At 35.6% G+C, this 16,189-nt stretch overlaps 1 protein-coding gene across 15 annotated transcripts in view; it reads right to left on the minus strand.

Moving 5' to 3' along the window:
- Positions 1–666: 666 nt before the first annotated feature.
- ZBBX (zinc finger B-box domain containing) overlaps positions 667–16,189 on the minus strand; it is a 113,365-nt gene continuing 97,842 nt past the window's right edge. For 5 of the 15 annotated variants that reach the window (XM_077880203.1, XM_077880209.1, XM_077880202.1 and 2 more), the window contains 3 exons: positions 14,900–15,157; positions 2,717–2,855; positions 667–958 (listed from right to left, as the gene is read on the minus strand). In XM_077880203.1, coding sequence (XP_077736329.1) covers positions 841–958; positions 2,717–2,855; positions 14,900–15,157 — 515 coding nt within the window. In that variant the 3' untranslated portion in view covers positions 667–840. Of the gene's footprint in view, positions 959–2,716; positions 2,878–4,252; positions 4,285–14,899; positions 15,158–16,189 lie in introns of those variants that run through there. The other 10 variants (XR_013369648.1, XR_013369644.1, XR_013369643.1 and 7 more) reach the window with 9 other exon arrangements.

Genomic DNA, 16,189 nt, shown 5'->3' on the forward strand with positions numbered 1-16,189 from the left:
AACTGATTAGATGAGACCCACATACATCATGAAGGGTGATCAGCTTTACTCAAAGTCTATTTATTTAAATGTTAATCTCATCTAAAAAATACCTTCACAGAGACATTTAGAATATAGTTTCACCAAATATATGGGTACCATAGTCTAGCCAAGTTGACATAAAATTAACCATCACACTGACCCTCAAAGTAAGATGCTTGGGTGGGGGTGGGTTTCTGCATTCTCAAGTATATGTTTCTATGTCATACTAGAATGACAAGTGTTACTTCTGCTTTATATTGGGTCCTCTTTTTCTCTTCTGGCAACAAAGTTTGAAGTTAACAGAACTTTTCTAAATGTTAAAAACCCTAACAGAATAATAATTAAAAAAAAAAAAAACGAAAACAAAATAGTAATTACCAAAGTAAAATATGGATTGTAGGCTCAATTAATGGTATTGCCAAGTATGAGTTGGTGATCAAATGTATACTCTTATGAAGACACAATTATTTAAATACAATCCAACAATTAAATATTACTTTAAATGCAATCATGTTCTAACCTATAGTAGGTTCTAGAGACATAATTATAACTGCTATTTTTACAAATTCACCTAATTTTCCTAATATGATCTGCAATATAGTGTTTGACATACAATAAATCATTTGGAAGAAAAAGCCCTTAAACTTATAATTTCATTAACTTTTATTAGTCTGAAAACCTTGAAATATCAGAAACATTAATAATCAAAATCTCCAGCACCTGGACAGGTAATCACTTGGTCACTTTTTCAGCTGTTTGCTTTACTTTAGGTACAAAATGGAAAAAGTAATGAACAAATGATCATTATCATTAGGCACTCTATGACCATGGTAGTGTGATGACATGTTGCTTGTCAAGAAAATCCTCTTCCTCCTCATCTGTGCTGCTTTCAGAAAGTGTTAGCAAAGACTGAGTTTCAGTATCTCTTTCAGAAGAGCTGGAAATACATTAAAAGATCAATACACAATATACAGAACCAGGTTTCAACTCTTCATTTATCTTCTGATCAATACGACATGCATTGAAGTCATTGGAGGCAGGCAGATGTGAGGGGGCTGTCTCAGTCTGGGGCCATAATTTTCAACGTGCCCAATATACCAAGCCTCCTTTTAATGAGAAATTCTCATCATTCTCCCTCTCCCAAGAAATAAAGCCACAGTGGAACCAAGGGGAGATTTTATGGTCTCTGGTTGTGTCTTTCATTGATGATTCAAAAGGCACTTCAGGAACTTGCAGAGCCTCAGGGTCATCATTAAGAACATTCATCATTACATTGGCTGTTTAATAGAATCCCAATGAATAGACTGCCAGATAAATCACCTCTTTTGTGTACAGTAAATTAGGACGATGTGGATAGCCAGTCAAGATATGCCAAAGCCAAAATTAATCGCAGCAATTATTTAGTTATTTTGTTACATTTTATTGGGGAAAGGAACTGCTAGAAACTCTAGCCTATGGGTGTCAGCTATAGGGAGGGAAGTGGGGCAACAGAAAGGAGTTTGTATGACTCAGATTTTTTTGTCCAAGTTATCTAGAATTTCAGCCCATGTATGCCACCAAATAACATAAAATACTTCACCCTGCGATGGATATTTTTTGGGAAGCTTTTAAATGCCCAACAGAGGCTAAATCAGCTGTTCCTAAGCTCTGATCTGTGGACCAGGGCAGATCTGACTGAGATAAAAATTTTCACTAGTCTAAGAAGAGAAAATAAGGGCAAGGTAATGACTTTTTCATGACATTTTTTTAATTTTAAAGAACTGTGCTTTATTCTGTTTGCTCCTTTATATTTTTAGTAGTAAATGTCTTTTCTTTCATGAAATGATGCCAAGGGTATGCCTTAAGTTTAGTTACTTTGTTTTAAGAAAGCTTTTTAGGAAAAAAAAATAGCGATTTTATATTGATCCCTCTTTTTAAAAATGTAAGTGGTGTTAGAAATGCAAAAATCCAAGGACCACAGCTAAATGATTTTGTCCTTTAGAAAGACAGACTAATGGACTCTTGATTCCCTTTCACTGCAATATCAGACTTCAAACCAGTCAAAGGAATTTACAATTCAAGGAACTTTTATTTTACATTTATCTTGATCCTTCTGGAAAAATCCTTCATCCTTTTTTAAAGAGATTCCAGCATGTCAATAATAGATCAACACGATGAACTACTTTCTGAAGCATTTATTAGTATAACCTGTGCTCTCTATAGACTGATCATCCCTAAATGTTTTTCACACGAGGAAAAGAATGAAATTATACAATTTAAAATATGCTATCATTAACAATCTTGATTTTAAGAAAGACTCTTCTCAATATTCTAAAAACCTTATTCACATTAAGATTCTATTAGTGCAGAGTATTGAAATTTATTAAGTTAATTAATGCAAGTAAAGCAACTGTCTTTCAGTCTAAGAAGAAAGGCTGAATGATTATAAAATTCCAAATATCTTTTCTTTTTGCTGACACACATTGTGGAGCAGAGAATTATCTCTTCACATTCAAGTAACCACTTCATAAGACTTTTACTAAGTCCTAGTAATAGGTCAACAAAAGACCTAGACATTTTTATAAAGAATGGCCATGTAAAGTGCACACATAAGGACACTCCTTCTTTATATAGTAAAGATAACTATTTGGGGCTCGTCAAAAATTTCACTATGCACTATATTTACATATGGATATGGGCTGCAGGCTTAACCTACCTCCATTCTTCAACTGTGCAGGGGCCTCTTGCACTTGAGGTCTTACGGAAATCTAGTGTAGTCTGACTTATGTTCAACGAATGGTTGTTGAAGGCTGGTAATTCTTCTGAGGTTAGGCTGTAAAGCTTTTCTGAAGGATCTGAAACATTTTATTTCATGCACTGTCAACACATAAATTCAAGACAGAAATGCACAGTATATGGTGCTGAAAGTTTACCCAGCATAAACTATAAGCAGTACAAGGAAGGTCAGCACAGATTTCTAATCATCTCAATTTTCTAGAATTTGTGGGGTGGGCAGAGTACGAAGTAATTTTGATCTGAGCTTCTGAATTAGGCTTGGGTATCAAGTTACTTTCATCATATTGATTTGGTTTTTAGCAAATTCTCCGATTCTTTTCAGCTTTATGGAGATATGATGGACATGTAACACTGCATGAGTTTAAGATGTACAACATATTGATTGGAACACTTATATATTGCCAAATGGTTACCACCATAGTGTTAGTTAACAAACACCTCCATCATGCTATATAATTAGCTTTTTTTTGTTTTTGGTGAGAACATTTAAAATCTACTTTCTTAGCAACCTTCAAGTATATATATTGTTAACTATAATCACCCTGGTGTACATTACATTCCAGAATTTATTCTTCTTCTAGCGGGAAGAGTATACACTTTGATCAATATTTCCCCCATTTCCCCCATCCCCTAGCTCATGGTAAACACTATTCTAGCCTCTGTCTCTATGAGTTTGGCTTTTTTAGATTCCACATATAAATGATATTACACAGAATTTGTCTTTCTCTGTCTGACTTATTTCACCTAACCATATCAGTTTTTAAATATATATTATAATTAAGGTGTTGATTGTCCTGAGAATTTACAAAATTGCAAAGAAAATCATGGGACCCTCTTCAAAGCTAGAATATTATGCAACTCTTCCATTTGCCTGAATGTTAAATAATTTATCGTTTACTTTTGTATTCTAAGGAATAAAAGCTTTACCCCTGAACAGTCTAAGGCAAAGGTGAGTTTTGGCAAAACTACCCTTTCTTTTTCTGCTTCCTTGCCTTGTTTGGGTAGATAATAACCATTTTTATGTGAAAGGGGAGAAGCCTTCAATCTTTTACATGAAGCTGGCCTATGATTTAGCTCAGGTAAGGACAAATAGTGCAAGTTAAATGAGCAAATGGGCAAGTAAGCATATTTTATATAAACTACCAAAAAGTCAAGTACAGAAATAAATATGATTACTATATTAGACCATAATGCCTTCTTTTCATCTTTGATAAAGTTGTAAGGGCCATCTAACTTATACCTAAGGTTATGTTAGGATGACTTTTAAACCTTACAAAACAGTTAAAATTACTGGGTGTTATTCTTCCCTTTACTCTTATGAAAATGCCAAGCAAATACCTTCTTAATCAGAAGGACCACACACCAAACTATGTGTATTATACATTTGACTGAGAGAGGAATGATAATAATAATTGTTATTATTATAATAATTATTCCTTGGTAGATAGTTACTTACTTGAAGTTTTTGAGCAAGCAGAGATTCCCCTGCTGGAAGAAACTTCAGATTATTCCTGCTGCAAGACAGACCTCAATACATTTACAACTGGAAATATCCTTAAAATTTTTTAGGCCAGTGACTTTCAAATTATGATACATGATGTATCATAGATTCAGTAGGTTTGGGGATGAGGTTTCTGCTCCCACAACTCCAAAGAAATCAAGACAGCTTTCACCTGGTCTCATATAAATTTGGGGCTCTGTATAAGACTAATTTTGAGAAAAATAAAAAATTATTCAGCTAGAATTTTTGTGGCATCCCCAGTTGTTGGAGATTGGGAAATTGTGGGTCCCCAAGGGATTGGTAACTTGGAATTCACACAACCAGAATAAAAGAACTAGGAGTAGCCCTAAACTCTTTAGCTCACCAATATCATCAATCACTATGTTCCAGTATCTAATTCTTTAGCTGAGGCTTTTATTTTCTTTCGTCTTTTTCCACAAGGTAAAAAAAAAAAAAACAGGTATGCACAACACCCCAATGATAGGGAGTGTTACCCATGAGAAAGCAATCATTTCAGGATTTGGAATTGATAAAACTACAGTACTGAAACCTAACAGTGACTCTTAGATATAAAGATACCACCAGGAGAGGTGTTTAATCTCTGCCAGGCATTTGAGTCTCAACTGAATGCACACAGAGCTAATTCAGATGGTGCATAAAGAATGGGCCTATTTTTGTATAATTGTTCATTCTCAAAATTATATTTCTGAATACCCTATGAAGTTAGTAAAGGCAAAGGGGACATCATTTGATTTTCAAGGCAGAGGAAAATAAAACTGCTAATGAAAACACTATTATGGGTTTGTGTTAAACCTAAAAGATCAATTGTACAAAAACCCAAGTTTCTCTAATAGAAGACCAGGGAAGACAGGATTGACATTTATATTGGAAATTCAGCTCTTATAAATTTACTTTATACTTGTCAAGAAAGTGGACTATTAGGAATGGATTGAAGTTAAACCTTTTCTACCCCTGGAGTAATAGTGTATATGTTCTCTGATCATTGAAGAATTTCTTAAAGGCAATAATAAAGAATGGCAAAGGGGGAAAATTGACTAGATACGAAGTTTTAAGGTATATTTCTTTTTTTTTAATTTTTATTTATTTATGATAGAGAGAGAGAGAGAGAGAGAGAGAGAGGCAGAGACACAGGCAGAGGGAGAAGCAGGCTCCATGCACCAGGAGCCCGACGTGGGATTCAATCCCGGGTCTCCAGGATTGTGCCCTGGGCCAAAGGCAGGCGCCAAACTGCTGCGCCACCCAGGGATCCCCTTAAGGTATATTTCTAAAATCCAAAACATTTAAAAAATATATATATTATATATATTATATATATTATATATAATATATATATGACTTTATTCTACAGGGAAATAAATATTTAGATGAGTAAAAGAAATGAGGGAAAGAAGAAAGGTAGAGCCAAAAAGACTAGTTAAAAACTTCAAAGAATGAACACAAAACAGGTTACTTTCCTATAAGGAACCCAACCACCACCAATAACAATATCTAAAGAACTATCTAAAAAAACAACAAAAAACAAAAAAACAAAAAGAAAAAAAACTAAAAAAAAAAAAAAAAACTAAAAAAAAAAGATCTAGCAGAGCTACAGATGACGTCACAATGTTTAGAGGGTGTGACAACAAGGACACTCGCCAGTAACCTGTGAGCCCTACCCCCAACCCTTCAGACTTTTGTTTTGTTTTCCTCTCCCACCATTCATCCCTACTGTCATTGTGTCTTGCTTTGTCTATCCCTCCATACCTTCTTTCCTTTACCTTCACTCTGTCCACAACCCTCTGTCTCTTAAGCGGTCACAATATTGATTAGAAGTAAGGGTTTCACATTATATAAGTGGCACTGTGGTAGGGTGGTGAGACAAAGGAGTGGGGCAGACTTGCCTGGGTTTGTTCCTGGGCTCTTCTGGGCACCCAGAGAAAACCCTGGTCAGTTAGTAAATCATCTAGAGACTCAGTTACTATATCTACAAAGGGGAGATAGAAAATTGTACCTGCTTCATTTACCTCATAGAGTAGTTATGAAGATCAAATGAAGCAACGTTGCATATAAAAATAAGTAGTGATTATTACTCATTGAATGGTTTCATATTCCTTAGAATTTTTTAAAATACACTGACTTTCACTTATACATGGCACTCTTTTTTTTTTTTTTTTTACCCTTAAATTGAAAGGTGATTTAAAGCAAAAAGACTGCCATTCCAGGGCAGCCCCGGTGTCCCAGTGGTTTACCACTGCCTTCAGCCCGGAGCATGATTCTGGAATTCTGGGATCGAGTCCCATGTCGGGCTCCCTGCATGGAGCCTGCTTCTTCCTCTGCACCCCGCCCTCTCTCTCTCTCTCCTGTGTGTGTGTGTGTTTCATGAATAAATAAATAAAATCTTAAAAAAAAAAAAAAAGGACCGCCATTCCAGCACATCTTAACTTGACTGTCTTACAAGGGTTATTTACTTAATTTGCTAACTATAAATCCTGATTAGCCCTCTTAGAGTTTAATATCTTACTTGATGGTCAGCCTATGAACAGAGGCCCCAATTACTCACTGCCTTACTATTTTATTTCACCAATAATAAAGCTACATCTGCTAGTATTAGGTAATTTTTATTCATTCTTGTTTAAGAAAAAGTACTTTTCTCTCTTTAATTACTTGGCTCAGGTAACTACCAATGGACTTCTACAAACATAGATTGCCATGGGAATTTAAGTTTTAAGCCACAAGTCAGAATGAATTTGAATAAATGAATCATTTTTAACTAATGAAAGTATGAATGCTTTAACATGCATTATTATTGATACTTTCTCATAATGCATATCTTCTGGTATTTCTCAAATGTCTGCAGGCTAGAACAATATTCAAAAGTTGACAAAGTGACTCGGTAAGTAAGTTATACTGCCATGTTGAGCCCATTAAGGAAGTGACTATAGCATCATTTACAAAGATATTTGTTGAGGAAATATATGGCATGAACTATAACTAACTATACCCTCAAAGTGGCCCAGAAGAAGACACGGCTTTATAACGGAGACAGCTTTTAGATGTTTTTGACCAAAAATTAGATTTATTCAGAGAACCTTACCCTATTGTATGTGGAAAGTACCATTCACTGGTTCTTTACATAACTTAACAGATTTTTTTTTCAGGGCTTACTATGTGCTAGACAATTAATTCTTGAGAGAGAGAGAGAGAGACAAAGAGACAGAGAAAAAGAGTATGTGTGTGGAGAGAAAGAAATTTTCATAAATATATTTAATATGTAATCAAATTCAATCATTGAACAATTTTATGATAGGGCCTATTATTACTCATCCTTTATACAGAGAAACTGATGAAAAATCAGATTAAGAAAGTAATTTGCCTAATGTCATGAAGCTAGTAAGTAGTGGTTTCAAATTTCAAAACCAGGCTCCTGGCCCCAGAACCGGGCTTCCAACTACCCTGCTTTGCTGCCCCCTATCTCTTGATTCAGCGGAAAGTGGTGTCTGCAACCTGCACACCCATTCCCTGCCCTGTCGGCCACCTGCGTGCCCTGCCTGCCTGCCTCTGAAAAGGCTTTAATATCTGCCACAGCGATCTGAATGAAAGGGGAAAACACTTCACTTAATGCAGTTATTTTGTCTTTTCTGCTCCCAGTTCCTTGGTACAGTTGTTTCCCATAGAACTTAGAGGAAGTGGATGTACCCTAGAGCTAATGGAAAACAAGTCGGGTTTGCTGTTCTCAAAAATTTAGCTTTCACAGGGATGTGAGCACATTTACATTTGTATAAGAGTCAAATTGTGTAGCTGTGCTTCTGTGGAACCAAACCTCATGCGGAGTTTTTCCAGGCTGCACCATGAGTAGTGAAATGTGGGTGGAATTTTTCTGCCCATTGATGCTAAACAGAATACAAAAGTCTTGTACAGAAACAGTGAGTTTTCTAGAATAGCGGCTGATTACACCACAGCATCTGTCACCTCACACTGACTGTTGGGTTGATTCAGCTGATGTGCTACCCTCTTCCTTCTTCAGCTCCAGGTGAATGTCTCTAAAGCTGTGCACTCATCCAAAGCCAATCTTCCCAAATAGAAAGAGAGCTATTCATGGGTCAAGTGTGTGTAAGTGATTTCGTTCTGCTCCTGGACCATCAAAAAAACTCTGGCGGTTCATAGGCTACACAGTATGTGCTTGCTTTTGTATACGGAAAGTTACATATTCTAGTGAAAATACTGGTGTTGGCATATGAGAAGATGAGTGGCCTGGAGAAAAGTGAAGTACGTAAGTACAAAAGTGATAAAGGAAATAGGAACGCTAAGTGGTTAGAAACAACCACAAGAGACTACTGCTTATTAAGGGCTGTGTTTCATTTATAGATAATGGAATTTACCAATTTATCAAAATAAGAAACCTTTCATTTTCTGATTAAAAACTGTGTGGTTATCCTTTTTTAGATCCAGTTCAAGCCCGTCATGCTTCATTTTGGAATTGGTCTTTAAGTGAGAATTACCTCCAAGGAGAGTTACATTTGATTTTTAGTATTTTAGAGTAAGGCAAATGGACGATGGATATAGATGAATCATAGACTCTCATTCTCCAACCCATGATGAAATGAATAGAAAAAGAAGAAAATTAAAGTAAAATCAAATCACAAAAGGGATCAAACAAAGAAAGGGATACAAGTGCACACAATAAACTTTGACAAAGGGCAACCAAAGAAATAAACAGAAGATTCATTGAGGTGTAGCTGTGTGCTACCACTGCCCACTCACTTCCCTTCTCACTTAATACTCACACCAAACTAGTAACAGGAAAATGAGAGTCATCTAAATCTCACCAATACCACACCAATTTGGAGAAAAGCAGGGGAAGGGGAAGTAAGAATAAATTATTTGAAATATTTTTAAAGCCTGTAAGTACCCACTCTAAGACCTTAGCAGATGAAAGAAAATTACAAAACTGCAGGTGTCCTCATAGGGACAGACAGATTTGAATCCAGGTACAATGAAGTTTAATATAATCAGGAAGACTCGAGAGGCCAGGCCCTTCAACAAAGGAGGATGAGTTCCCCAGTCCTTCAACTATCCTCTCATGCCTCTGTGCTGGCAAGATACAGAAAACAATGCAATAACCAATCCACAAATAGTAGCTCCAAAGAGAAGATTGTCATATCACAGGTGCACAGGTGCATTTTAGGGAAAATGGAGTCTCACTAAGATCAGAAAAGACAAAGCATGTGAGCAAAGCCACCCACAGTGAGTATAAACGAGGAAGACACAAAGAAAAGACAACAACTATCTATGCAAACTCGAATCCAAGAACCCATAACATGCAAAGAATAATTAAATAAAAGATAAATCTAGTTAGTAGAAAACAGATCAAGATCATAAGAAAATTCCCCATGAGTCCTTTTACTACTAAAAAAATAATGAAAACGACGTTTTAAAAGAGTGTACCACTGTGAGAAGCCAGCCCAACATGGTGGTATAGAAGATTCTGAACTCACCTCCTCCCATGGACCCACTTAATCTACACCTACATACAGAGCAATTCCTTCTGAAGAGTTCCTCAAACAGTTAAAAATATACCTGCCCTACGACCCAGCAATTGCACTGTTGGGGATTTACCCCAAATATACAAATGCAATGAAACACCGGGACACCTGCACCCCGATGTTTCTAGCAGCAATGGCCACGATAGCCAAACTGTGGAAGGAGCCTCGGTGTCCAACGAAAGATGAATGGATAAAGAAGATGTGGTTTATGTATACAATGGAATATTACTCAGCTATTAGAAATGACAAATACCCACCATTTGCTTCAACGTGGATGGAACTGGAGGGTATTATGCTAAGTGAAGTAAGTCAGTCGGAGAAGGACAAACATTATATGTTCTCATTCATTTGGGGAATATAAATAATAGTGAAAGGGAATATAAGGGAAGGGAGAAGAAATGTGTGGGAAATATCAGAAAGGGAGACAGAACGTAAAGACTGCTAACTCTGGGAAACGAACTAGGGGTGGTAGAAGGGGAGGAGGGCGGGGGGTGGGAGTGAATGGGTGACGGGCACTGGGTGTTATTCTGTATGTTAGTAAATTGAACACCAATTAAAAAAAAAAAAAAAAAAAAAAAAGAACTAAGGGCTGAATGAATGGCTTTTGCACAATAAATGAGAAAGCACACAAGGAAGGGTAAGAGATGGAGACACAGTAATGAAGGAAATCCCATCCCCAGAGTGGCAACCTGCAGTGGAGAGGCATATATCACTGAGGGGCCCATGCACAGACTCTTTCATCCTAGGATACAAAGAAAAAATAGTGATTTAAAGGGAAATTGGACTATAAGTAAAGGAAACCTATTAACTAACCATAGAGCGTCTGAAAAGTGGTGGGAACTACTAGAAATCACTCTGGGGGCAGCCCGGGTGGCTCAGCGGTTTAGCACCTGCCTCCAGCCCAGGGCGTGATCCTGGAGACCCAGGATTGAGTCGCACGTCAGCCTCCCTGTATGGAGCCTGTTTCTCCCTCTGCCTGTGTCTCTGCCTCTCTCTCTCTCTCATAAATAAATAACATCTTAAAAAAAAAAAAAAGAAAGAAATCACTCTGGGGTTGGAAACACTAACAAATGCCACTTTTTTATGTTCTTCCTCCACCTTGATAGCACAGACAAAAGCAGAAACCAGGTACTATAGTTGGCCTGCTAGGGCTGACCCAACAAGCCCCGGGCCCTAGCTTAGAATAGCTCTATCCATTTCTTCAAGACAACCCCAGCATGGTACAACCTGGGCCAATCCCACTCATGGGTACAGAAGGAATGCACTTGAACATAAAAAGACCATATATGACAAATGTAAAGCTAATATTATACTCAATTATGAAAAGCTGAAAACCTTTCCTCTAAGATCAGGGATAAGACAAGGATGCTTACTTTCCCCACTTTTATTGAACTTCCATGTTTTGTTCAATATATCCAATATCAGAAGTCCTAGCCACAGCAATTAGGCAAGAAAAAGGGGAAAAAATGGCACCAAAATTGGAAAGAAAGAAGTAAAATCATCAGTATTTGCAGAAGGCATAACATTGTATACAGGAAAACCAAGACTCCACCAGAAAACTGTAAGAACTAATAAATGGATTCAGTAAAGTCACAGGATACAAAATTAACATACAGAAATCAGTTGCATTTCTATACACTACTAATAAGGTATCACAAAGAGAAATCAAGAAAACAGTCCAATTTACAACTGCATCAAAAAGAATAAAATATCTAGAAATAAATTTAAGTAGGTGAAAGACCTATGCTCTAGAAACTATAAAATACTGATGTAAGAAATAGAAAACAACATAAATAAATGGAAATATACAATGCACTCCTGGATTGGAAGAATAAATATTGTTATCATGTCCATTCTTCCCAAAGCAATCCAAAGATCCACTGCAAATTCCATCTAATACCAATGGCATATTTTACAAAGCCAGACCAAAGAATCCTAAAATTTGTATGGAACCAGAAAAGATCCCAGAGAGTCTCTTCAATAAATGGTGCTGGGAAAACTGACAGCTACATACAGAAGAATGAAATTATACCACTGTCTTATACCAGAAATAAAAATGAGAGACTCCTAACTCTGGGAAATGAACTAGGGGTGGTGGAAGGGGAGGTGGGCAGGGGGTGGGGGTAACTGGGTGATGGGCACTGAGGGGGACACCTGATGGGATGAGCACTGGGTGTTATTCTAAATGTTGGCAAATTGAACACCGATAAAAAATAAATTTATTAAAAAAATAAAATAAACCAGATCTTAAGAAATAAAAAAATACCAATAAATATAAAAATATTTTTAAAAAAATAAGTTCAAAATGGGTTAAAGGCCTGAGTATCCACCAATATATGAATGGATAAAGATGTGAGATATACAGACACATACAGATACACACACACACACACACACACACATCAGAATATTACTGAGCTATTAAAAAAAAAAAGAATGAAATCTTGCCATTTGTAATAATATCGATGGACCTAGAGAATATTATGCTGAGTGAAATAAGTGAGCGAAAAACAATACAGTATAATTTCACTTATATGTGGAATCTTAAAAAATGAACAAATAAACACATAAAACAGAAACAGTTTCATAGATATAGGAAACAAACTGTTGGTTACCAGAGTGGGAAGGAGTGGGGTGGGGGGTGGGGGGTAATGAGCAAAACAGGTGAAGGGGATTAAGAGATACAAAGAGATACAAACTTCCAGTTATAAAATAAATAAGTCATGGGGATATAATGTAAGGGATGTAGTCAATAATATTGTGATAACTGTGTGTGGTGACACATGGTAAGTAGACTTACCATGGGGATTATTTCATAACATATAAACATACTAATCACTCTTACATACACCTAAAATTAATAGGATATCGTATGTCAATTATACTTCAATGAAAAAATAATTAAAGAGTAAAAACTAATCTCAAAGATCAAACAATAGCATGTCAGACATGAACATTTTTTTTCAATGGTCACCTGTTCCTGGATTGGATTCTGTACCAAAAAATATTCCCAATTATAATAACACTTTTGAGACAAATTTTAAAAATTAGATATGCACTGTGGATTAGAGAATCCCATTGTATCAATGTTAAATTCCCTGATTTCGATTACTGTACTATAATCCTTGAGAGAATGGCCTTGTACCTGGGTAATACACACTGAACTATTTTTTTGATCAAGAGTCATAATGTTTATAACTTCCTCTCAAATGGTTCACAAGAAGAACAGTGTGTGTGTGTGTGTGTGTGTGTGTGTGTGTGTATTAATATCCCAGCAGGGAAAAGACAAACAGGTAGTGAACTGGGCAAAGAGTATACAAGAGTTCCTTGTACTTTCTTACATTCTTGTAAATTTTCTATAAATTTGAAATATAGCAAAGTAAAAATTTACCCCCCCAAATCAAAGCAATATGTTTAGAGAGCTAATGTATTAATTTAATCAATTATTTATGAAATCAATCAATAAAGAATGGACTACAACTATAACTGGAAATTAAACTTCCAACACAGAACAACAAGCTTAAAATAAAGTAGCAAATGCAAAGGAAAATAAAATCTGGTCAAAATAGTTGAAGAAAATATAAATAAATACATTGTACAAAGAAGATCCAACATAGACAAAATAGGTTTGTCAGCAGGAGAAAGCCAAATGGAACAGAAAAGCAATTCAAACATACAACAGCAGAAAATTTCTTTGAAAATAAGGAGCGATTTATTCTAGACAGAAAGAAAGCCATGCACTTTAAGAAATGCTGAATTATTGATATTGAAACACATTCCTGGTCCCGTTATTGAATTTCAAAGATTATGAAAAAGTTCTTCAAATATCTAGTCAGGAAAGAAGCCTGTCACATGCAAGAGAGAGTGAAGTAAAAAAAAAATTAAAAAAATAAATCATCGTGACCTCAGACTACTTTATTTATATCAGACCCAAAAAAGCAAAGAATTAGTATGTACAAGGCTTACAAGTAGAATGACCCCAGGAAATTACCCTCATCTGATTTGCCTTTGAAATATAAAGGAAGCATGCATTCTCAAACATGAAAGAACTCAAGCAATAGAGGCACCCATGAGCGCTACCTGGGGAGAAAACTATTCGACAATTAAATTTAACCAAGCAAAAGTTAAAAGGAATAACTGTGCTAAAGTATTAACTAGCATCAAAACCCAGAGACAGAAGACAGTGGAGAAATCTCTACTAAGTGAAGAGGAAAAAAAAAATTGTGATCCACTAAATTAATCTAGCTAACTTGCCAATCAACTCTAAAGATGAAACAGGCATTCTCAAGAAGTCCACAGTCAGCTGGCCCCTATCAAATGCATGAACAACTTTCTGATGAAAATTAAGAGGACTGGTTCCTCTGAGGTCTGTTACTGAACCAGACCCTTGTATGTTCAAGGATATGATTATGATTTGCTAGATTGCAACCACTGAGGTTTAGGAAAGTGAATGCATAAGTATAATTGTCCTTAAACTAGTCTGCCAACCAGCAGCATTGACATCAACTGGGTACTTGTCAGATGCGCAGAATCCTGGGCCCCACCCCAGAATCTGCATTTTAACAAGATTCCCAGGGCATTTGTAAACACACGTTGAAACTTGACAAATACTGCTTTAAAAGTCTAACAGCTCAATTCCCCCAAAAAAGATGTTGGGCACTGGCTTACATAAAGCTACAGAGATTAGCCACTCAGCAGGTTTGTAAAAAGGAGAAAACAATTATTTTCTTGTCCATGTGACATTCCTTATGATACATTAACTGTGTATTATGTAGGCTATGGGGATCATCTCTGGTGTGGACATCCATACATTTTATTATTATTATTATTATTATTATTTTCATACATTTTATTATTATTATTATTATTTCATACATTTTATAACATCCTCAGGGTGATGTCAGAGGACGTCCAAGGAAACAATTACAATGGTTGGTGGTTAAATAAGGGAAAGGAGAGTCTTGTTTTCTTGGAGTGTGACATGAAAAATCAAGCAGAAGGCAAAGTTAACACTGTCTATAGTAAAAAAAAAAAAAAAAAAAAAAAAAAATTGCATTACCTGCAAGATTTCTCAGCATATTTAATTCTTTTTCCAAACTTTCTAAAGCTTGCTGATCAGCAGTGCCATCTAAGAAAGACTTGTTGTGGTCAGTAATATCAATATATTCAATTTCTGAAATTTCAGAAGCGGCTCTAGATAATGATCGAGCAGCTGCACTTCTTGATCGAGGATGGGAGGAGCCAAGGCAGCTGGAACTTTTTTTAACAGAGCTGGAAAGGGGTAAATTTGCTGTTGAAGGTCTCTGCGGTATCTGGCCTAAAATGAAAAATAAACAATTTTTAAATCAACTTATTTAAAAAAATTGTGAATGAATGTTTAAAGATACAAAATACTAGCCCCCTAAACCTAGAGCAGTTAACGTCGTGCAACAGAGTTTAAGAGAAAGTAGATTTCAGATTATCATGCATTCTGGTTTACTACAACGTTTTAATCTCAAATTACATTCCCTATACCATAAAGGACACTTCCAGGTTATTTTTTTCCTATATTCTACATTTCTACATTCAGAAAAAGACAAGCTAATTTTAATATTAACTAAAGTAAAACATCTGTAAACCAAGTTAATTCCAGAACAATTCAATGTCTAAACTTTTTTCCCCCAATGTCCAATCTTATAATCTATTCCATAACCATCCCAAACTGTGTTGTTCCTTAAATTCTAGGATAACTGTATGGTACCACTTCCTAGTGAATTTTATTTGATGCTGTATAGCATTCTTCTATTAAAACAAATATAAAGACAAAATACTAGTATGCACAATCTTTTAGAAAAACACAGGCTTTGAAAAAATTGAGATCATATTTATAATTTTCCCAAATATGAGTTCACTTTCTGCTGCTTTATTAGGGCACTTCAGTGGAAAAGTTCCAGAAACATAGACCTAACTCAGGTTATTACTTTGTTATATAAAGACAGCCACAACTTTGTCTTGGCCTATTTCAAGGTTGATTTAGTTGGTTTCTTCAACATGTATGTTTTTTTCATAGTAGGAAAAAAAAATCCCTTCAAAATCTTACACTAACACAAAATAACTATATCTATCTATCTATCTATCTATGGATACATATATCTATCTTTTGGTACTGCTCTCAAGATTCCTTAATGAAGGCCAAGGGAATATTCAAAGCACAAAATTAGAAATTCATAGTGCAGGTATATTTTATTTTATTTTTTTATTTTTTTAGTACAGGTATATTTTAATATGTACTAAATTATTCTTGTTTTAGATAAATATATTTATATTAAATATAAATAATTTATAAGATAATCTCGTATTCCCTTAACAC

The sequence above is a fragment of the Canis aureus genome, chromosome 31 (genome assembly GCF_053574225.1).
Source record: "Canis aureus isolate CA01 chromosome 31, VMU_Caureus_v.1.0, whole genome shotgun sequence".
NCBI classification, from domain to species: domain Eukaryota; kingdom Metazoa; phylum Chordata; class Mammalia; order Carnivora; family Canidae; genus Canis; species Canis aureus.